Source organism: Vigna unguiculata, chromosome 3 (genome assembly GCF_004118075.2).
Source record: "Vigna unguiculata cultivar IT97K-499-35 chromosome 3, ASM411807v1, whole genome shotgun sequence".
NCBI lineage: Eukaryota > Viridiplantae > Streptophyta > Magnoliopsida > Fabales > Fabaceae > Vigna > Vigna unguiculata.
The window spans coordinates 61,503,001-61,527,969 of record NC_040281.1 but is presented as its reverse complement, the minus strand read 5'-3'; the positions used below and the strand labels follow the sequence as shown (position 1 = coordinate 61,527,969).

At 31.4% G+C, this 24,969-nt stretch overlaps 2 protein-coding genes across 4 annotated transcripts; both read right to left on the bottom strand.

The window, feature by feature from the left end:
* Positions 1-3,447: 3,447 nt before the first annotated feature.
* Positions 3,448-7,082, bottom strand: LOC114178613 (pentatricopeptide repeat-containing protein At3g06430, chloroplastic). 2 transcript variants are annotated; one of them, XR_003603343.1, is made up of 3 exons: positions 6,668-7,082; positions 4,624-5,873; positions 3,448-3,853 (listed from the first exon to the last, which is right to left on the bottom strand). XR_003603343.1 is itself a non-coding variant. In XM_028064621.1 (2 exons), the coding sequence occupies exons 1-2, from the start codon at positions 7,004-7,006 to the stop codon at positions 4,731-4,733; spliced, it is 1,482 nt and encodes a 493-aa protein (XP_027920422.1). In that variant the 5' UTR covers positions 7,007-7,082; the 3' UTR covers positions 4,317-4,730. The 2 variants fall into 2 exon arrangements, 1 of the variants encoding a protein (XP_027920422.1); XM_028064621.1 differs by lacking the exon at positions 3,448-3,853 and having other exon boundaries at positions 4,317-5,873.
* A 3,801-nt stretch (positions 7,083-10,883) lies between these two features.
* On the bottom strand, positions 10,884-17,077 carry LOC114178138 (squamosa promoter-binding-like protein 1). 2 transcript variants are annotated; one of them, XM_028063869.1, is made up of 11 exons: positions 16,825-17,077; positions 16,063-16,721; positions 15,644-15,828; positions 14,128-14,780; positions 13,791-13,865; positions 13,593-13,700; positions 13,398-13,515; positions 13,155-13,296; positions 12,535-12,670; positions 11,466-12,101; positions 10,884-11,389 (listed from the first exon to the last, which is right to left on the bottom strand). In XM_028063869.1, exons 2-11 carry the CDS (start codon positions 16,671-16,673, stop codon positions 10,934-10,936), a joined length of 3,120 nt encoding a protein of 1,039 aa, XP_027919670.1. In that variant the 5' UTR covers positions 16,674-16,721; positions 16,825-17,077; the 3' UTR covers positions 10,884-10,933. The 2 variants fall into 2 exon arrangements, with proteins under 2 accessions (XP_027919670.1, XP_027919669.1); XM_028063868.1 differs by having other exon boundaries at positions 16,809-17,071.
* Between the last annotated feature and the right edge of the window lie 7,892 nt (positions 17,078-24,969).

Genomic DNA, 24,969 nt, shown 5'->3' with positions numbered 1-24,969 from the left:
GGCTGTCATATGGAGGTTAAACGGGAGCAAGAAAGCACTTTTCTCACTTTTCTAGAAGGTAAAATGGTCATTTTGAAGGTTTGAAGGGGTGCAAAACAATTGTGGGGGTGTAGAAAGTAAAAGCCTATATAGATTTTCTTTTTGTCATTCCTGACTGTAATGGACTTTAGAGGACAGAATTCTTGACACAGTAATAACCTGTGAACACCTTAAAAGACGTTCTCCAGCTCTACAATTTTAGTGAAAACATAATTACATTATTTAGTGTCAAAACAACAGAAAAGTTGAACTTATGAACACATTAAAACACATTCTCTAGATCTACAATTTGAGTGAAAACATCATTACATTATTTGCCAGCTCATTTTTTCCCTTTTCTTTTGTAAACAATCCTCTCGTTGCACTTTGTGGCTGCTTCTTGGACAATCCTTTCTTCCGGCCTAATGCTTACTGCTTGATCCCCATCATTGCCCCTCCATTAATAGTAATCTTATCCTCAAGATTCAAATGATGAAATTGGCTACGTATGACCACGACATGTTCCCAAGTGGCTTCTTCAATTGGTTTTGCAGCTCACTGTGTCAGCCACTGTTTTACTTGTTCACCCTTTTTGCAGTATAAGGGTGTTTTAATGGAATCAAATGAGCATATAGAAAGTTTGTCCACTATGAAAAAATATAGCTTCATACCTTTTAAATTTTGGCAGCCCCGTGATGAAATCCATCGAAATATCATCCCATACTCGCTCCGGAATGGGTAGTGGCTGCAAGAGCCCTCCCGAGGACGTCGCAAGATACTTCTGCCTCTGGCACGTATCACAAGAGCACACATACTCTTGAACTTTTCTTTTCATGCCTCTCCAGTACAAATTAGCTGCCATCCTTTGGTATGTTCTATAATACCTCGAATGTCTGCCTTGAGGGGTTGAATGGTATTCTTCCAACAACTTTGGAATCCAAGCAGAATTTTCTGAAAGCACCAATCTGCCCTTGTAGAAAAGAGCCCCTTATCTATACTCAAATCCCGCAGTCTCCTTTTCTCCCCCCCTATTGATCTTGTCAATAACTTCCTTAAACTTAATATCATTATGGACTTCCGAAAGGACAGTATGGCTATCCAACCACATTGGAAAATGTGCTAACACTTGCAATTCTCCCTCATCTATCTTCCGAGATAAAGTATCAGCCCTTTTGTTTTCACTTCCCAGTTTATAAACAATGTTGAAGTTGTATCCTAACAATTTAGCCATCCAATTTTGTTGACTCCTTGTGATGACCTTTTGCTGCAATAATTGTTTTAAACTCTTGTGATTTATAGTCACCAAAAATTTTTTGCCCAACAAGTAAGGACGCCAATGATTTATAGCCAAAGAAATTGCCATCAACTCTTTCTTATAAGCTTATTTGCTCTGATTTCTTGTTCCCAAAGCCTTGCTGAAAAAAGCTATCGGGAGTTTATTTTGCATGAGTATGGCTTCGATCCCCAACCCCGATGCATCACACTCCACCACAAATTCTTTTGTAAAGTTAGGCAAGGCCAATAACAGAGCTGAGGTTACCTTCCTCTTGAGTTCTTCAAAAGTTATTTGGGCCTCCGCAATCCACTTAAAAACATCCTTTTTGGTAAGGTCTGTTAAAGGTTTCGCCACCTTCCCACAATCTTGAATAAATTTCCTATAATATCCGGTCAACCCAATGAACCCCCTAACTCCTTTAACACTTTTAGGAACCGACCAATCAACAACTCCTTGCACCTTTGCTGGATCGACTACCACCCCTTCTCCAAAGACAATATGGCCAAGGTATTCCACACACCTTTGAGCAAACCAACATTTTTTCTGATTTGCAAAAAAACGTATGTTGCTCCAACACAAACAACACCTCTTGTAAGTGTTTCAAGTGATCAATTCAGTTTGGACTATAGACTAAAATATCGTCAAAAAATACCAACACATATCATCTAAGCTTTCCCCAGAACACCTCATTCATCAAAGTCTGAAATGTTGATGGGGCATTCATTAAGCCAAAAGGTATTACAAGATACTCATAATGTCCTTCATGGGTCCAAAAAGCGGTCTTGTGGATATTCTCTTCTCACATCCGCACTTGATGGTACCCAATTTCAAGTCTAATTTCGTAAAAAATTTGGCCCCATGGAGCTCATCAAATAATTCTTCTATCATTGGAATTGGAAATTTATCAAGTATAGTTGCTTTATTCAGTGCCCTATAATCAACACACATGCGCCAAGATTGATCCTTCTTGTGAACAAGAATGATCGGGCTAGAAAAAGCACTATTGCTATGCTTTATAACTCCATTATCCAATAAATCCTTGACCTGCCTTTCTATCTCATCCTTCTGGTAGTGTGCATAATGATAATGACAAACATTCACTGGACCCTAACCTTGAAACAAGTTTATACAATGCGACTTGACGCGTATGGGTGGAAGCCCTTTTTTCTCTTGGTACACTTGCACAAATATACCCAAGATGGCATCGAGTTTTTCTCGGTATTGATCATTAAGATGGCTTAATCGACCTTCTTCTTCCTCTGGGCAACAAATATCAAGGCGCATCATAAGCCCATCAACCTGCCCTTAATTGTTACCAACCAAGCCATTTAGTGTTGTTTGAGAGGTCCAATGTTCTCCCATTCCGCGTAGAAGTACCGTAGTACCTTGAACATTTATTTTCATGGTTTGTAGCTTCCAATCCACCACCATTTCTCCTAGAGAAGTCAACCACGCAATCCCCAACACCATATCAATGTCTTGTAGATCAAATAAAAAAGCATCCAAGACACACTGCAACCTACCCAACTCCATCGTGAGATTATGACATATGTCGCTTGTGTCAGTACGATGGTCGTCACCCATCAAATGCGCATGCTAGGCATGGACTCCTTCTTCCACCTCACTGACTCCACTAATTTTCTTAAGATAAAAGTTCTGTGTTGCGTCATTATCCGCCAAAACACAAACTCGAAGCCCGTGAATCCTTCCCTCGAGTTTCATGATTTGTGGTTGTTCCACCTACCGCTGCGAGAGGCATTGCAAACTGAGGGTACTGCATTCACCATTGTACGCGTCTTCGGCAACATCTTTGCCCTTCTACAACTCCGAGTCATCCTCACTGTCGTCCAACTCATTTGTTAACATAATATTTAAGTGTTTGTCAAGACAAATATGTTGTGGACTCACTGTCGTCCAACTCATTTGTTAACATAATATTTAAGTGTTTGTCAAGGCAAATATGTTGTGGACTGTACACACCGCCACACTTAAAACACAAACCTTTTTGTCTTTGTTCTAACAAGTCCCCATAGGATAAATGCTTGACATCATTCTTGGGTCGATCAAACGTTTCGTTTTTTGAGTTGGGGACTTGTCCACTGATGCAGACCGCCACAATCAAATAAAATAAAGATAGAAAAGAACTAGGTAAAAGTAGAATAGATACGTGAATAGTATTATTTATCCCTGAAATCAACAAAAAAAGAACATGCACTAAAAATTATACTTCCTTCTAATACCCCAGAGCAATAGCTCCTTACAGAGTAGTGTAACAACTACTGGATCCAACCATAATAAGTCAATCTTGCTCCCTCTTCCCCATACTCTTGTACTCCTTAATAAAAGGATTCTATTCTCTCTCTATAATTAATTTTTCTGCCAGCTCATTTTTTCCCTTTTCTTTTGTAAAAAATCCACTCTTTGGACTTTGTGGCTGCTTCTTGGACAATCCTTTCTTTCGGCCCGATGCCCGATGCTTACTGCTTGATCCCCATCATGACAACCCCCGATTTACTTCATTTATGGGTTGTGACACAAGTATTTACCAATAAAAGAAACCTGTAATCAGACCCCATTAAGGAATTGATATTTAGAAACCAGTGAAAATAATATCAGTTGCCAGTTAAGAGATAAACAAATTTTCTTTTGCTGCCACAACCACAAGTAAAAGTACATTTCACTTTGATCAAGTTTAGATAATATTCAACACACCAGCTGTCGTTCAGATAATATTAACTCCATTTGGTTCAGTCTGAAGATGAAAATCCACTGTTTCCACATGGCCTGCCAGTTAAGAGATAAACATATTTTCTTTTGCTGCCACAACCACAAGGTTAAAGTACATTTCACTTTGATCAAGTTTAGATAATATTCAACACACCAGCTGTCGTTCAAATAATATTAACTCCATTTGGTTCAGTCTGAAGATGAAAATCCACTGTTTCCACATGGCCTTCAAAATTCAAAGAACACCCTAGCCTAGAACTGAATGCACATACAATTTTAGACAGATCCATGGAACTGATATAAGTTTTGCTCTCAGCTTATAATATTGCAATCTAGAAGTATTATAATTTACAAAAGCAGGGACCCATGTATATTTTGAAACTCTTGCAGCATGAACAAAAAAGGCAGCACTTGAATATAAAATAAGCTCAATTTGACAAAAAAACTAATAACTCTACCATCAATCCACTAACCCTGTACACCAAAAAGACACAGACGTTGAAGTTTTTTTTTTTTTTCTTCTGAAAATAAAATGGATGTTAAAGCTCAAATTTAACTTTACAACAAGCAAACAGAGGTTAGGAAGAAGTTCTATAATTCACCATGACATCTGAAGCTTGATTGCGTAAATCAGCAACTGGTCTCTTCTTCCATTTCAAAACAAAAATAAGCAGCTGCTCCCATAAAATAAGTATGGAATACAGATGCATTAGCTGTCTGAACTAAAGATCCCATCCTCATAATGGCTCACTATTTTATTGTCAGTTATCATTGTCTGCTTTTCCTGCTCCAAATAGTATATTTTGTCATTCATACCGTCTTTTCTATATGCTTCAATCATGATCATGTATGTTGTTTCGTCCGGTTGACATTGGTTATCTTTCATACGCTTAAAAACTCTTTCCATTTCCATCAAATCATCTGCCTTTGCACATGCAGATAAGACTGCGTTATAAAAGGCAATATTTTCAGGTATCTCAAATTTTCCAGCCAATTGAACACTGCTAATTACTTTATGAAAGTAACCTGCATTTGCATAACCATTGATAAGGCAACAGAAAGTTTTGGTATCTGCTTTCATACCCTCAGCACGCATTTGATCAAATGTACACTCCATGTGCCTCACATCACCAGCATCGGCAAATGCCTCAATCACATTGTTATAAGTCGAGGTTGTCCATGGAAATTGCAACTTGCGCATGTACTCCATGACAGATGACATTTTGTCATACATTTTTTTCTTCCCATAGGCACCAATCAAAATGTTAAAAGTGCGCGTTTCAGGTTCTATCCCAAAATTACGGAATTTTTCATACCATTTCTCCATCATATCAATCTGACCCATGTTACCAAAGACACTGATGATGGTGTTCATTGTCCAAACATCAGGCTTGCAGGTAATGCTCTCCAGCATGCTGGAAAGCACTTTTTCCATTTGATCAAACTTCCCCGCCTTACCATAACCACCCAAAACGATGTTCTGTGTCACTGTGTTTGGTGTGATGGCCCTTTCAGCCATTTCTTCATACAATAATTCAACCAAATCAAATTTGAAAGCATCAACACAAACTTTGATCAAGGTACTGTAAGTGAAAACATCAGGCTGGCAAAGAGGAAGCCTCTTCATCTCATTAAGAACCGAAAAAGCTTCATCAATGAGGTTGCTCCTGCAATACGCAGCAAGCAATGCTGTGTACAGATAAGGAGTAGGTTCTAAACCTTCTTCAATCATTGTGGTGAAAAGTTGGTGGGCACGGTGGGGTTGACCAGATTTTCCAAGCAGCACAATGAGTTTCATATACGCCCCTTCTTTAGGTTTGTAGAAAGTTTGTTCCCTAAGCATATCAAATACCTGTACATTTAAGTAAAATTCTTACACATTGTTCATCAGATACATGCACTAAAAGTTCTTAGGCTATCAATCAATCAGATTTTCTTAGTATGATTTTTAAGGTAATTATTATATGCTAAAATATAGTTTTAGAGTCCTGTTTTGATAAAAAAAAAAAAAAATCCACAAACACTTTTAAGAAACAAAAATAAGAATAAAAAATGAAATTACTTTCTATGTGAATTAAAATTAGTATATGCATAAATTAATTTGTAAAAGTTATTTGTTAGTTCCTCCAAAATCTAATATTCAAGTTATGAATAAGCTAATTTTAACTAAAGGAAAAACTAGTTTAACTTTTCTTCTCTTTTTTTTTTTTTTTCTCTCTTAGAAGTGTCAAGGAAAAAATTGCTCTAAAAAGGACCTTCCACTTTTGGGTTCTTGGTTCTTGGTTCTTGATTCTAGGTTCCCTAACTTAAAAATGTTTCATTCTATTATTAGATCAAGTACACTCTAAGAGCTCAAAGCAAATCTTTTAAAACCTTAAAGAAGGAACTGAACTAGAACAAAAGGTTTATATGGAAGACAATACTATATTTTAACCTTTAACCATTATATAAAAGTCAACGAGATTATCAAACGTCAGTTTGTGATTTAAGGAGTACAAAAACAGTGCAGTGCAGGTATTATTTGTTCTCCAATCACATTAAATTTGACGCAACTAAATAAATAAGTAGTCTACAAAAAAACAAAAAAAAAAAAAACTGAAATTCCTCTTATACACATGTAAAAGTGTTGAATTTGATTGTGAAAACCTGAAGGGCTTGAAGCCACTGCTTCTTGTCGATTTGTTCAGATAAGGCTTCGGTGACAGTGTTGACCCATGCCTTCGCACTGTTCTTTTTCTCCAACTTCTTCTTGATGTTCTTGATGGGGCTCCTCCTCGTACTATCGTCTAACGATGTTTCGGAAGTACCAGGAAACTCCCCTTTTTTCCAGTGTCGCTTTTTGACAACGGGTTTGGAAGGGGGAGAGGAAATGGCGAAGCAGGTAACCCTAAAAGTGGAGTCTTGAGTGTGAATTTTGGTGGATTTGTGGTGGGGAATTGAAGAGGGAACAATGGAAGAAGAAAAGGAGAGAGAAAGAGAAGCCATAGCAGAAGAACAAGAAGCGAGTGTGGAAGACTCACATCCCTTAAATCAATCCAATGCAACATTTTTTACTTCTTGCCCATTAGAAGATATAAGAGATTTTTGAATTTTAATAAAACTTTCATCTATTTATCATTCAATTATTACAATATATAACACATTTTTAAATGTATTAAATATGTAAAAGCCTTAATTTATTATATTTATTTATCTGTTTTTAACTTCTTTTTTTCAAGACAGGCATTTTTGGCAGAAATTTGACGGAAAATAAAATTAGAAAGTAATAATAAGTAGAAAAAATATATGGTAAAATTCGGAAAACAATTAAAATAGTAAAAGTTGAATCAGAGAATATCTGATTAAACTTTAGTTTGTATTTTTCTTAGTTGACATTAATTTTTGGTTTAATTAATCGTAAGGTATCCAGTTTGGTACTAATGTGTCAAATTGATACCCGTTTTTAAAAAAGTATCAATTGCATCCCAACTTTTAAAAATTGCTTCAATTAGGTACTTTCAGACAGAGTTGACTAACGCCGTTAGTCAACGTTGTCAATCTGTGGTTTTTTTGATTTTTTTTTAAAAAAAATTATTTATTTTTTTAATTTTTAAATTTTTAAAAAAAAAATTAAAATGCCACGTGTAAAGTCCCTGTGTGTGACACGTGGCATGACACGTGGCATTGTAATGTCACGTGTCAGTGTCACTATCAGATGCCATTATGATGATTTCGATTTAGTCCTCATTTATGTTTTTTCGTTTCAATTTAGTACCTACTTATGTGTATTGATTCAATTTTGACCTAATAATTTTTAATAATTAAAATATTTTTTAATAAAATTAAAAGTAATTGAGTATAAAAGTTTTAAAAAAATTAAGTATTTGATATTTATATTAAAATTTAGTGGTAAAAGTCATTTTATTAAGTCATTTTTAATAAAAAAAAAATAGCATAACATTCATACAAATAATAAATTTGGTCTGAGATTGAGAGAAACATTATAAATATTAGTACTTAATTTTGTAAAAATATTTATACTTAATTATTTTTAATCTTATAAAAAATGGATTACAAAAATATTTTAATTATTAAAAAAAAATTGGGACAAAATTGAATCAGATACACATACTTAGGTACTAAATTGAAACAAAAAGACATATGTGGGGACTAAATCGAAATCAACACAATGACATCTAATAGTGACACTGACACGTGACATTACAATGCCACGTGGCACTGACAATGCCACGTGGCACACACAGGGACTTGACACGTGGCATTTTTTAAAAAATAAATAAAAAAAATTAAAAATTTAAAAAAAAAATCAAAAAAACCACAGATTGACACGTGGCACGTTGACTAATGGCGTTAGTCAACTCTGTCCGAAAGGGACCTAATTGAAACAATTTTCAAAAGTTGGAATACAATTGACACTTTTTTAAAAGCGGGTACCAATTTGACACACTAGTACCAAACTGGGTACCTTACGATTAATTAAACCTTAATTTTTATATTATTTTTTCTTTCTTTTATCTTTTATAATGATATTAATGGTACATAAATTAAGAAAAATATTTTTAATTTTTTTCTTTTTGTCTATTTTTTATCTCATTGTACACTACCATACCGAACATTCCATAAAAATATATTGTAAATTTACCATTTTTCATTTTCATCCTTTTTTCCTTTAAGAATACAAAACAAATACTAGTATTCTACTTTATTTATAAGAAAAACAAAGTGAAATGGTTTTATAAGACCATAAGATATGGTATGATACTCAAAAATTCTTTTAATTTTTAATAAATTTTAACTAATAAAAAAATATGTCATAATTAGTATTTTTCTTAAATATTTAAGTCATTTTACACTTTTTTTATACTTTTTGCATATATATATATATATATATATATATATATATATATAACTTTTAAAAAATAACATTAAGATACCATCACTAGCTAGTTTTTTCCTTTCATTCCTTTACTTTTTTCTTCCTCAACAAATTACGACATTTTATTTGGGTGGTTGGAACTTGGAAATAAAAAAGAGGTAAAATTCAATTGAACGAAAAGTAGAAAGAAGAAAAATGATCAATTCTGTTTAGTGAAATTTATGGCTAGATTTACTTTTGTTTTAATGTCTTGGTTTTGTACTTTCTTTAAAAAAAAATTCCTTTTTTATAAATTGTTACTCTATTTTCAAATTGTTTCATGATTTCATAGATTCGTATAAAAGTGAACTTCTCAAAGGAGTTGACTCAAAATAAAAAAGTCAACATCCAGCAAAGTATCAGTTCAAAATTAACAGAGAAAAAAAAACTATACAGAAAATAGAAAAAACTAGTTATTTTCACCATTTTTTTCTGAGCATATAAAATAAAAATCATATGAAATTGAGATAATAATTTTGTAAATTAAGAGGAAAAAGAAATATATGTAAATATAGATTTAAGTTATATAAAATAAATATTAAGTATGTTCATGTACACCTGATAGATTTATCAAGATTCAGACATTGTTATTCTATGATCATCCCTTAGTTTGTTTGTTTAAGTACGTTCATATAAGTATGTTTGACTATTTATAAAATAAAATTATGGTGTGTTTGGATGAATAGAATAATTTATTTATTTGAAGAATTTGAATCTTTTTTGGAGTAAAATGACTTGTTTAGATGAGGAAATTAAAAGGGAATTGAAATTGAGAAATTTTAAGAATATATTTCAAATCATTAAAATAGTAGAATTTGAAATTCACTCAAAAAGGAAAGAAATTAAAATTCCACAATTTGTGAAATTTTTTATTATTCAATATTAGAAGTGTCAATTGGACCTAGATGACCTAGATGAACTAGACAAGCCAGGCCGGTACGATGATCCCTACGAGCCCGACCAATCAGATGATCCAGACTGACTGAGCAGGCCCCGCGACACAGATGGGTCGGACAGGCTCAACTACCAAAATGAGTCAGGCAGGCCCGACAATCCAAATAGGTTGGACGGGCCCGACAACCAAGACAGGTCGGGTAAGCCCGATAACCCAAATGGGTTGGGGGCCTGATGAACCAGACGATCCCGACAATCTGGATGGACCAGGCCGTCTAAATTTTGAAATTCATCCAAATTTGGCTGAGTTGACCTCAACCAAAATTTGGAAAAATTTGGTCTAGTCTACATTGGTCGAAATTTGGCAGAATGTGATTGAGTTGGCTCCGACCTAAATTTGGTCAAATTGGACTGAGTTTACATCAACCAAAATTTGACTGAATTTAGTCAAGTCAGCTCAATCGAAATTTGGTCGAATTTAAAGATTTTAAAATTACAATTATATTTGTTAAATTTAATTTTAAAAATTATATATTAAATAAATATTATTAAAATGAAATTTTATCTCATAAGAGAAATTCAATTATTTTATCCAAACAAAAGATTGAAATATAAGGTATTTCAATTACTTTATCCAAACAAATTATTTAGAAAACGAAGGCAATTCAATTGCAAGAATTTCAAATGTAATGTATTTCAATTTCTTAGAATTGTTGAAATGTTTCATCCAAACACAATGTTAAGTTATTGCCACCTACGTGTTTGTTTGTTTGTCTGTGTGTTTATCCCTTTCCTTCCACTTCCACACACCGGTAACATAGTGTTGACCACATATTTAACAGGTTGCATGATCAAGATTCTGTTCAGAACATGTGAAGCTTCAACCTTTATATATATATATATATATATATATATATATATATATATATATATATATATATATATATATATATATATATGTATATATTGATCACAGCAATTATTACTATTGATGTATAATAATAATATAATATGTCTATACTCTATATACTAAAAATCTAAGACTTTCACATCTAAACTAAAAAGAGGTGCAACTACAGCAGAAAAACACCTGATATACAGCATTATATTGTTCCATACTCCAATGATTCCCAATTGAAAGGCTGAAACACATAGTAAACTCTAGGTGAGCTTTTGAAGAGCAAAGCCACACAGACACACACAGCTGCTATGGCCACCATGGAGACCAACACTGGCCTATAAACCACACCACTTCTTATGCCACCATAAACCACCTTCTGCTGGCATACCCTGCATTCACTTCTCATTTCTGTGGTTTCAATCTTCTCTGTCTGTAAACTACAAACTTTACCTGTTCTATATCCATCTGATTGCTTCTGCTTTCTGTTACCACTTTCTGCAACAGTGCTAGGGATATCAACCACATGTAGTCTTTCACCTCTCTTGTTGGTCTTTCTCTGGACAAGTTGAACATAAGAGTAATTGCCCCTAAGGCATGCATAATCATTGGGGCTCAAACCTGCACTATCTCGGCCACTTTTCCATACTTCAATTCCTACCTGAACACAACAGACATAAGGTTGAAAACCATGAGAAAAAAATAAAGTTACAGAAGAGAGACAACATAGGAATTACCATTCCTGGATCATCAGTTAATGCATCCAACACGTTCTCTGAGCCACTCATACTTGCTGCAACATGAAGAGGAGTCAATCCAGCTGGCCCAACAGTATCAGGTCTAAATAAGAATCTGTCAGAGGCCTTTTCAACTTGCTTCACTTCACTGTCACCACCATCTGATGTTTTAACTGGCACGAATCTTAATAGTAGTTCTACCATAGGTCTATTGTTTCTCTTCACAGCTTTGTGTAAAAGATTCATGTCTAACAATGCAAGCTCAATGGAGGCCTGTTCTCCTGCATCAACACTCCCTTCAAATATAATATCCAATAGTTTTTTCATCACAGCACACCAACCATGGTCCATAGAGAAGTCAACAAGCCACGAGAACCTATTAAATTGGAAGAGATCATGGCTTGGAACCATGGGACCTAGCCTAACTTTCACACCACTTCTATGAAGAAGCCAACCCATTTCTTGCAAGAAATGAAGAGCTTGAGTCTTTTCTTCCATTTGTTGGTTTTTGATCTGGAAATCCTTAGTGGTTTCAGCAGCCTCAATCAGATTCTCCAGCTTGCAGATCTCTGAACAGACTTCCTTCTCTGCAACTATAAATGGAAAGGAACAGCTGCTAAGTCCATGATCTTCCACCTGACAGCATTTATCATCAAATTGTATTTTCAGAAACTAGAAATATAGATTTAACTATATATTATAATTTGGTCTTATAATCAATGTGGAATTCACAACCTTATTCATAAAAGATTGTTTTAAAGAGTTTATAAGAAAGCCTATACACTATATGGACTAAGGTTAACCGACAGCTACCAAGTTTCCAAGAGCTATTATAAGAATCAAATGGCAGACATTTAACAACAGCTATATTGAACCATTAATGAAGGAGTTATTCATGACACAAATGACATCTCTGAAGTATGCGCCAGACCTTTGTATGTTTCTGTTAGTTTCAGTAAGTTTACAGGATACATTCTAAAGCTTTCAAAATGAAACTAAGGCATATTCCACTTTTTTTGAAAAAGAAAACCCCATAGAAAAATTTTGGAGTGTGATAAAGTGATAGCACCTCAATAAAACCCCTCCCAGTTACATTTGGTATATGACAAGAGAAGTTGAGATGCTGAATGGATTCATCAGCTCCACCATTCAAATCGTGACAACTAGCATTTGCCAGATACTTCCCTTCAAGTGCACAGAGCAACCTAGAAATCATTAGCAACAGATCAACATCTGGGCTAATCCCAACAAACAAAATTTAAAACTAGGATCTTCCCTATATCCAAAATCCTACACAGAACAAAATCCAATTTATACCCTTGAACTAAGGTAAAATTGTCCACCCCCTCCCCTCAAAATAAAAATCTATATGATTCCTGTATAAAATTATGTCAGTGGCTGGACCAGTACTACTGACAGTAATTAGAATCTGAAACAACCTTTTCTTTCAAAATTCCGCCCAATAAATATTCAAAGGTGCTAAATTCCTGGGAAACAAAAATACATTATGGTTTTTTCCTTTTTCTCATCCCTTCTTATGATATTGTACATCCATCCTGCAGCATGATATGCATAGAACAAAATTAAGTACTGTGTAGTTCAACATAAGCATCTTCCAGTGCAGAAACACTATCCTCTTGCTAGAACCTTTATAAGTCAAGAATTTTGAATAGATGTAAAGGGATTTACCTTGTACTAGACTGGGAAAGGTTGCAACCTTTCACAATAAAGTGAGCCCTAGCACTTGCAGGAACAGCAAGTGGTTTAATGCATGAAATCGTACAATGATGTGAACTTTTGAGACACAAGGGCACATCTAAGACTACCTGACCTGCAGGAGAGATAATGAACCACATAAGTTCTTCAGGACACTAAAAAACTGCAATCGCATGAGAGGAATGCTCACACAACACAGTAAAAGGGAGAACAAACCGTTATACAGAAAAGCCACAGAGTGCTGCACCCTTGCAAACACCCACCCTGTTCTCCAAAATGTATGATTTGATGAGCCAACAAGCTTTCTCAAGCTGGATCCTAGATTACAGTAGAACTGCAATATCAAAATAGTTATAAACACATTTACATTATTTTACCCTTTTCAAATCTATTCATTATATTAAATAATACCTCCTCCCATGCAGATTTTTCAAGACGAAGATACATCGTTAATATGATACAACCTGGCCTTATATAGCTCTCTATCTCTGTGGGACTGTGGGATAACCACTCAAGAATCTAAAACACAAAAGAGAATGTAAATCAAGCACAGAAAAAAGAAACATTGCTGTAAATTGTCTGCAGCAATTTCATGTCACAAGAAAGTACCTGTGATCGGAGAAGAAGGGGAAAATCACTTGGATCCTTTCCAAAGAGTTTAAAAACAATTCGATCTGTGCGACTCTGTAAACAGTAAACAAACAACATTTCAATAAATAAGTCTTCTGAAATGGAAATCAAAAACAGACCTACATACTAATAAAAAGTCAGATGAACCGGAGAAACAGACCTCAAATAATGGTCCTGGCAAAGTAGTATTTTTATCAGTAAAGATATATAAAAAATCTTTTAAACAACCGTAAATATTTTGATACAAAGGTAAAGAGCAGAATCACTAAATTATTCAGAAATAAGGAAATGAATTTAAATTAGACCAAGAATATACCTGAGCTTCTCCACTGGAACTAGATGGTGACTGGTTAGAGGTTGAATCTGAGTTTCTGCTAGTCTGTGGAGGACTTGATTTGAGAGAAGCACATTGCAGCCATGAGGGAAGATCACTAAATCCCATCTCTGATGCCACATGAGGATAAGGCTTCTTATGATTCTCATCAGTATTCTGCATATCACTGTATACATTATTCAGGTCAACGTTATTTAAGTTGTTCCTTCTAACTGTAGTCTCAGTAGAAGTTAATTGGCATGGAAGACTTCCCCTGGATTGACTTATACTTGAGAATGGTGCTCCTGAAGGTGGTCTCAAATTTTCTACTCCACCATCACCTGAAGGTATACATTTTTGTGTCCCACCATTAGTAGGCCTTGTTTCACACTGTGCCATAGATATTGGAGGGTCCTGACTGATGAAGCCATTATCAATCTTAATGGAAGAACCAGATGGTCTGGAAGCTTCAGGAGTGTTTGAATTAAGGTTGAGTTCATCATGAGCACCTCCAGGTGTTCCAGCATTTAATAAACCTTTAGAGTTCTCCAATAAGGAGGCTAAAGTTCTACCATTATTTGGAGCAGCCAGACTTGCCAAGTTCCTCAGAAGATGAGAGAGTATATCCTGGTTCCTTGTATGATCTGAGCCATTTGCTGCAATTTATAGAAGGCACAATCTAGAGTCAATTAAGTGTTCCAATGATGACATCCAGGATGAAGGTGAAATGCAAAAGGATTACAACAATGGAGACAACACTATAGTTATTAGCTCAAGTCATAAGTAACTGTTTTCTCTTTCAAGTAATGATCCAGCAGACAAAACCTTCAGGCTTTCTAGCTTTTCTACAGGAATGTGCCAAAAAGTTATCAGAAGGCACATGTAACAAAAAGAGCATATGATGATACAAGTTAATCACTATCATAAAATTTTATCAAATACTTTGGGCCAATCCTGATTTGGAGAATCAATTTCAATCTGGTATGATTCCTCACAAGATGTCAAAGGTCAAGTGCATAACTCCCTGTGCAAACCCTCTACTCCTATTTAGGTAGACGAGAGTCTAGAGTAGAGCAGAAAGGTCAATCAATGCTGTTAAAGCTAACCACCTAGGTTCTGGTTTTTAACTGGAGTTGAAAATTGAACTTTCAGAGGAAACTTAGCTTAGGAGAAAAATAGACTACTCATGTCATCAAGCTATTACGAAAAAAAAAAACATTAAATACAACTGCACCTTTGACATAGTTTCCCATAATGACCATAACAATACAAGAAAATCAATTGAAAAACCAGACTGTGCAATAAAGCCACTCATCTGAAATCCATAAGTTCAAATTCTCTAAATTAGCATCAATACTGATGAGGCCTACCTTTATAAGATTTTACCACTAAAAGATTTTCAAACAGCACCAACAAGTAGCTCACATTTATCATCATTACAGTTTCATATTGTAACAACAAAATAAATAAATTGTAAAGAATGCCACACAGATAAAGTTCTATTGTCACGGATACTCACTATGCAAATTGGTCAGTATCCGTAACAGACTCATCAACAGATAGCTACTGCCACTTCCATCGTTAGGAGATCCTTCATTAACAACAGTAACATCAGGATGAGTTTTCCTCCTCCTCCTGTTATGGCCTGCCAGACGCCTACGACAACTTCTCTTACCTTCATCAAACTCTGGAAGGACATGAAACCTGCCACAAATTTACGAGTTACATTACATCTAACTTGAGTACAAAGGTTGGGAAATTCTTGTTTATTCTAAAACAGAAGTTTTTTTTAACAACTTTCACTTAGGATTTAAACGACAAGAAATAGAGAATCTTCCCCTTTTTGTAGGCTCACAAATTATTAATTTGATGATCACAGCACAAATATGAATTGTTTAAACACCAGAAAAATATCTGATTGCAAGCAACCTAACTGACCTGCTACACTGTTGACAGAAACGTTGCATAACATTTCCCACCAGTGCCACAGTGGCCTTAGAATGAACATCACAAACCTTGTGCCGGCGGTGGTAATCCTTGGCATTACCAAGATCAGCCGTACAATCTTGCACCTGACAAACGGGACGGTTAGAGGTGGTAGCAGGAGCAATAGTAGTTCCAATTACCTTTGTCTTCTTTCCACTTTTTTCCTCTTCTTCCACCATGAAAGGGTAACCGTGACCCCCAAGGTTCAAACTAAGAGAACCACCCTCATCATTCAGCCCCTCCCCTTCACCTTCCCCTATAACACTCCTCCTCCTTTTCTCCAATTCCTTCTTTCCCTCACCTGGGTTGATTACAGAAGAAGACAAATCGTTTGCAAGATTGGTCTTTTTCGCAGGAATTTCAGGATGTGGTGGGAAAAACTGGCGACTCCTACAGTCTGATGGCACTGGATTGAGTGGCTGAGCGGTGAAAAGATCACCATCCCATTTCCAATCATTCAAATCCCATTCCAAACTCCTCTTACCATTCCCAACAGCTTTCTTCATTCCTGACACCACAGGTCCATACAAGTACTGATTCTTACCCCCAAACTCAGCCTCCATGAATGAAAAATCTAACGTGTTGCAACAACGTCCAATTTACATACCCACCTGAAAAAACACATCAACCAACAGTTAAACACAAAACTTTGGCACCCCAGAAGAGAAAGATTGAAACTTGCAGGAGCATTTTCTCACAAGCTTGAGAATTTACATGGTGGGAAGAAGATCAAGAAGAAGAATTGTGTGTTTTTTTAGGAAGTGAGGAGAGAATGGAAGAGGGGGTGGGAGTGGCGGCCTTAAAAAAGACAAGAGAGAAATTAGGAACAGATTATGTGACATCAAAACGTGCTTTTTTTCTGTGCTGACTACATAAGACTGAAGAGTGACGATGAATGTGTGAGTTCTTATATTGAGTGAGTGTGACCACATTGTCATCATGCCTCGTTGTTCGGTTCAACTAAAGGAATCTCCATTGTCTCAAACACAATTTACTACTTTATCTGTATCGTTGAAAATCGAAAAAGATTGTTAAATTACTAAAACTAAATAAATGATCACGGACCACCAGTTTCGAAAAAACTGCTAACTGTCATCACACACAATAGCTTTTTTGTTTTCTACTGTCGTCTACTTTACTGATAATTATTTTAACTTAAATACAATTTCCATGCTTTGCTTTCTGTTTTAAAAATAATATATGTTGCTTTTTTAGTTTAATTTTTGTATATTTTAACTCCAAAGTTATGGATTTTCTAAAGTAATATACCAAATATCTTTATTTTAAATAAATTAAGAAACCAAAATATAGACAAAAGAAAAATAAAAGACTGCAATTATATTAAATCATATTTTTTTTAAATATAGACTGATTATTTTTTATGAAGTCCTTTTTATTTAAATATTCAAATTTCAAGTCTCAAAATTCAAAATCAATTGTAGTTATTCAACTAATATAATCATACATAGTTTATGCCGTATTATTAAGTCTTTAATTATTCAACTAATATAGTCAATTAATTTTAAAAACGTATTATTTTTAAGTATTTATTATTAGAGTGAATAAATTTATTGTATAGTTTATAATTAAATGAAAATATTCATATTCTTTCGGACAAAATTAAAACATTTCTAGAATATGTTGCACTCCCATTAGTTCAATAATATTTGTAAAGTTCATCATAAATTATTTCTTCCACTTAATGCCCAATTGGGCATGTATTTTGTACTTATGCAAATCGTATAAAGAGTGATTTTCTTTCAAAAGTTAAATTTTTTTTCTCGACTTTGATATATTTTAATTTTCAAGTTTAATAAATAAATATATATTTTTTAATTTAATGATGTTAATCTGTTTGATATGACATGTCAAATAGTATTTTATATTGACATTTCCGTTGAATTATATTAAACGAAGATACAACTTAAACACTATCCTAAAACATATAAAAAATTTAATAAAAATAAATAATAAAAATTAAATTTATTTATTTTTAAAATTTAAGAATTAAAATATATTAAAATTTGAGACATAGAGATATTGAATTGCATTTTTCATGATCTAAATTTAAGTATGAAAAACATATTTAAATCTAAAATCTTTAATTTGTTAATAACTTGTTAGTTATTTGCTTTATTTTAGCTCATGTAATGTAATAAGTTATAACGTTGGCATGATATAATTTAACAAACTCTGTTTGATTAATTTTTTTATGAATATTCATTAAAAAAAACACTTGTTATAAATATTTTCATTTTAATTATATTATAAATACATAAAAAAAGAAATATATTGAACCAAATTTATGATAATCATGCATAGATATTAGATATGTATGGAGAGACAAAGACAAGGTGAATCTGTCCTTCTAAATTTGTCACTATCATTACATTTGATTTGAAATAGTTTTTTTCCTCAAAAAATTAATGATAATTGACTACTAAAAAAAAAAAGGTAGTAGAAGATGGTCTTCGTTTTTTCCCTTTAATTGTAAGCCACTACGTTTTGTGTACATCAATTATATGCATTTCGATCAAATCTTTGTTTACGTAGGAAGGATAAAATAAAAAAATAAATAAATACTTTTGAGACATTATCTTTTAAATGGTTTTAGAATAAAAAAAATAAAAAATTATTTAAAATATGATATTTTATATTATCAGAAATTATCAAAATTTAATTATTAAAAAATATTTTACTTTTTAAATTGATGGTATAACTTGAGATATCTTTTCTATTAACTTAGATGACAATCTCAATAACTATTATAGGGATCCAAAATTATTCTACATATTATTATAAAAAAATTGTGCATTTGAAATAAATTAATTAATAAACGAAAATCACTCTGGAAAGCCTAATTAATTGCAATGCGAAGAGAAATAGCCAACTATAAATAGGAAACTTTAGAAAAACAAAATAAAGCAATAATAATAATAAATATTGTAGCTTCATAAGTCTCGATGTTCTTTTAATTGAACAATAACACATATATTGCAGTTATAAATTAAAAGTAAACTCTATGATTTTTTTTTTTTGTCAATTATGTTTATGATATATTACCCATAAATTACTTAAATTTATATTTTATAACAACAATAATAGACCATGTTTATGAGTCAATTGCTCTCAATTAGAAATAAAATGATAAAAATATTACATTCATATTTTAATTTTAACAACCCAAAATTTAACACTAAAACATATAACATGTATCATCTTCCACATTTGAAGTTTTCCGAAAACAATATTACAAATTACAAGAGAATTTAAAATTAGTACAAATTTTTTTTTCCCTGTATCCATTGTCATCTTTTAAAAATTATCATCATTCTTAGACCATCTTTTATGTTCTTACAATAATTTTGTACTAACCAATATATATATATATATATATATATATATATATATATATATATATATATATATATAAAGTGTAGCAGGATATATGATATTTTAAAATGTATCCGTTAATAATATTTATAAAATTGATCAATAAACTGAATTAACAATAATCTTTAATTTAAAATTAATATAAACGAAAATGTTAATAGACTAATTTAATTATAAATTACAATTATTTATAACTTTAAAAACATCAATAACATTTAGTTACTTCCTGAGTTCTTATAATTTAATCAAACATCTATTTTAGCTTTATATATATATATATATATATATATATATATATATATATATATATATATATATATATATATTCTCAATTCTCGTATCCGTTCTAATATTTATTTATGTTTTCAGTCTGTCATAATCTAAATTACCATATTTTTAAGGTATTTTATCTCTTTTCACAACAGTTTTTATCGAGTTTGGATTCTAGGTTTGATAAAACACATACAAAAGACTTTCAGATGCTTAAACTAAAAATTTAGAAAGAATGTAAGTAAAAGTGTGAAAAAATGATTAAGTTGCTGGTACTTTCCTATTCGAGCTCCTTCTATAAAATTAGGAGAATATAATTATTATCCAGTATCTCGATAATAATGGTGAATAACCATATCATAAAGTGTTAGACCAGACAACGACTATATGTATTGAATATGCATGTATTAGTGAAAACAATAAAATCAAAACTTTTTTTTTTTGAGTGAGCATGAGCACATAACCAAATATTTACAACAACCTTGATCAAACATTTTTTTATACGTTTATATTCAAATAATATATTACTAATTTTATAAATAAAATAGATTTTTATACCTTACATTTTATTATTTATATATATTTTTCAATATTTTTATTTATTATATTTTTTTATATAAAAATCTGAATGAAGATAGATGTACATTTTGTTTTATTTCGAGAATAAATATAAAATAACAAAATTCATTACCGTCCTATTCTCATCTCTACCCATCAAACAATAATTAACCTATTATTCTAGATTTATTACCTCAACGTATAAATAAGCCTAAATGAATACAGAAAATAAGCTCTACATATTTTCTTCATTTTTCTTTATTTCTTTTTCACTCTATTTGAATTCAATAAAATAACCAACATTTCTAATAAACTTTAACCTTTAACATCTATTACCGAAGTCCATAAGTGTTGCATTGCAATTTGCAAACCGGATTGTCTAAAACAGCATACAAAACAAAGTAGGTTGGGCAGGATTGCAAATAAATCAGGTTTAACTTTTTTTTTTTTTTTTATTGTTCGAGTTTTATTTACATAAATCAGGTCAATAAATATTGTACTTTTTAATTTTAATTTTCCTGGTAGTTTTTAATAAATATTTAATAGATTTTATTAACATGTTATTAGATGATGAAACTTTAAAACGTCTACAATAGATAATTTATCTATCTTAATTTTGTGGGTCTTATAATATAAACAATGCCAAAAATTTACTAGAATTATAAGATTATTAAGTGAAAAGGTTCAATTTAATTTTATAGACTCCACAACTAGTTTACATATTACTACTTAAAATACTTTTCATTAATGTCTCTTTTGTAATTTTCTTTTTTTAGAAAAAAAACATTTTACATATGCCATTTCATGCCACATATTTCAATACTAAATTTTATTAAGCAAATTGTTTTATTTTGCAAATAACTACATTATAAAGTGCCTTAATAATCTAATAATTTATGTATTGTTTAACATTCATACTTATAGAGCTGTCAAAACGGATAATTTGGTTTGACCCGACTCAACCCATCACAAATTGATAATTTAGTGAGCCAATTCAACTTGGTTCAATTTTTTTAACGAGCCAACAAAAATTGAACATGGCCCGACCCACCACGAGTTGGTGGGTTAAACGGATTGGCTCACGGGTTCACTTAATTAAAAAAAATACAATTTTTTTATTTGTTTCAGTCAAAACTAAATTATAATTCTAATTAAAATCTAAATAAACTTTAATACAATCCAAATACAAATCAAAATAAAAAAATACAAATTATTTATGTATTGGCTAAAAATTTGTAAAATTTCAACCCATATTAAAATTTGTAAAAAAATTTAAACCTAACTCAACCTGAACTTGTGGTGAGCCGGATTAGCTCGCGATTTCAAACCATGTTAACAACTCTGATACTTATGTTAATGGTAAATTATTTAAGGAACGAAAAAACATAATAGACGAACATGAGTATATGTGCATAAAGAAGTATCTATCACATTGTTATCATTTACGATGATAACAAATTTATTAAAAATTTAATAAAATATTAAAAAATAAAAAAATGATGAAATTATAATACTTGAAGGATTTAATTCATTTTATTAAAATATAAAAAAGAAAAAAACAATCATAATATTTTTGAGATATGAAAAGTACAATTAAATTTATAAATTGGTTGTACTATAATGTGGTCCCTGATGCCATTTGAGTTGCAACTCATGTGCTTGGTGTGGAGGATATTGGCTTTTTCCGATGTGGACCTAAGATTTGTCCTACACTTCCTATTCTTCTTTATTAGGTTAATAAGAAATAGGGAAAGAAAATTAGAAGAAAAAAAAAGTGAATGAGAGTTTTGAAATTTTCCATATTTAGATGGTACAAGAGAAGATGGTAGAGGGAGGCAAAAAGATTTTTAATAACTTTGTTTAGTTAACCTTTCAACTTCAAGTTTATATTTTAAATGTAAAGAAAATAAAATTACTCAAAATAATTTCAAATTTTTTCTTTTTTAATATCGTTCAGAGGATTCATGTGATGACACTTTAGATGCTTCTTTTTTTTTTCCCTTTTTCTCATGTATTTGAAATTAAAATAAAAAATATATAACATAAAAAAAATACATTTTTATGTAGGAAACATATAGTAACTAAAATTTTCACTCTTTAGATTACTTTTTAAAACTTATACAAATTACACAATATTTAGAGAAACTCTAAAGAGTCAACATAGTAATTTGTTTTCTTGAAGATATTTAAAATACACGTTATCAATATATCTAAAGAGATATTTTTTTCAACATTTTAAAAAAAATGTTAAGAATATTTTTTAAAATCTCTAAAACCAAGATAAAAATTTAGCATAATTTTCCATATTGATTGGGTATTTGGTGGCATGAGAATGAGTACATGTTCCATTTCAATTTGCATATGTACAAGAGAAAAAAAAAAAAAAGGTAAATCTAAAAAACAATGGTTCATGCATGGACAGATAATATATTCCTTTTGGCCAATCACCCTAAACCCTTTTTTTAATTTGTTCTTTTCTTGTTCTTCTTTTGGAATTGTATAAAGTAATAACAATGAAACCCTATCCTTTGCATGATTGCTCCACTACCATTTCTAAAAATCTTACAACGTACCTCAAAATTGTTTCTCTTTCAATCTCAACCTCCAAAACTGACTTTGCCAACAAATCAAACATGAATTTTGAAGAATATGAAGAGTGGAAACATAACTTCTATATTTTTATATTTAAACAAATAAAATCCATACATAACTTCCTTAAATTTTTCGCTCCATCTTATATGATTTTTTTTTATTCTTTTCAGATTATATAATCTGAAATTTATTTTCGAAAATAAAAAAGACTTTTAAATTATGCAATTTAAAAATTATTTTAAATTTTACTATCAAAAATTAAAATAATTTTTGAATTGTATAATCCGAAAATCTGACTTCGAATCGTATAATTTGGAAACTATTTTTCTATTGACCCTTTTTAACTTTTGAAAGTTACTTTTTAACTTCCAAGTTAGACGGTCTAAAGATAATCTTTGACTTGGAATGTAAAATTAAATACTCTTAATAAAAGAAATATCTTTGGTACCGAGTAATTCAGAAGTAAAAAATAACTTATGTTCAACTTTTGAAAGTATTTTTGACTTCCAAATCATGCAATCTCATTTTTAAGAAAAAAAAATCTTGTAAATTGTGTAATTCTTAAATAAGAAATAATTTTCTAATTGCACAAAGTCAAATTATTTTTAGATTACAAAATTGGAAAAGAAAAAACGATTTTTTTTTTGTACGAGGATGCAGGAGAATTTTATGAATATACAAAATAAATTTATAAAAATGCACTAAGAAACTGCTAAGAAAAACATATTATTCACTTGTTTCTTAGACGTGTGAAGGCCCAATTTCTCTGAACCTCGGCCTCTAAGACCCCTCCTAACTTCAAAATCTTAAAAGACATGGTACAAGTGCATCATAAAATTCTTTTTGGACCCATTTTTTCTATCTTCATCCCCATTTTCTTTTTTCTTTTGAGATTAATGTTTTAAACATACTCAATCTCTCTCTCTATATATATATATAATATAATAGTTTATACACTAATAATATAGATTTTCTCTGTTGGGATCACATAATAAACTGATATGTACAGTAAGGTTATTGGTTTTTTTCTAAATAGTATGAATAATATATAAAACAAAGTAAAAAATAAATAAAAAGAACAATGGAAATAAAATCACCCAATAAGCCTTTCCAATTGTATATGAAAATTTTCCAACTCCAATTGTATATTTATTTGTAATAAATTTATAATTACTATTTTATGCATCTATTTATTGTTGGACTTTGGTCTTCTCCAATCGAAAGGAAAATACAATATATAATTAGTTAGAGACTATTGGGTTATATATATATATATATATATATATATATATATATATATATATTTTTTTTTTTTTTTTTCTTTTCATACATGGTTTATAGTCACTGAGAGATTGTAGTTCCATATAAGTTATATGACATTAGTCTTACACATATAAAATATTTGACACCACCAGTTTTATACAAAAACTTTAAGGCAATGATGTTATGGGTGTTGGTTATATATTTTTCATATATGAGTTATAGTTATTGAGAGATTCTGGTTCTATATATATGACATTAATTTTACAATATAAGATATTTGACACCAGTTTTATACCAAAATTTTAAGACAATGATGTTATGAGCATTTATTCTTATACAATGTTTAACTTTGTTATTCTATCTAATATGAGACTTTGCCTTACATTTGAACTATTCTCAACAAAGACAAACTAGACCAAGAAATTAGTTACCATTTATAATATTCTTTTTCCATTAACAATAAAGAGTATTTCCGTAGAAGATGAGATTAATCTCTTAAAAATTGACTGGTATCAAAGATATTCCCTTTCAATTTGACTTTTTTACAAATTTTTAATGAAATGATTTCTGATCTGAGTGAATAGTTTGATAATTAAAAGCCATCAGAGATGAATATTTTGTGAAAGGGTGGATGGGAACTTTCCCAGAAGAAACGATTTCAAAAACGACCAATTCAAAACGACACTGCTGCCATTGTTCTGAGTTTGAAATTGACCTTTTACTTTATAAGAAGTGATGTGTGCAAATGTTGTAATTAATAAGCTTAATATTAATTTTGGAAGA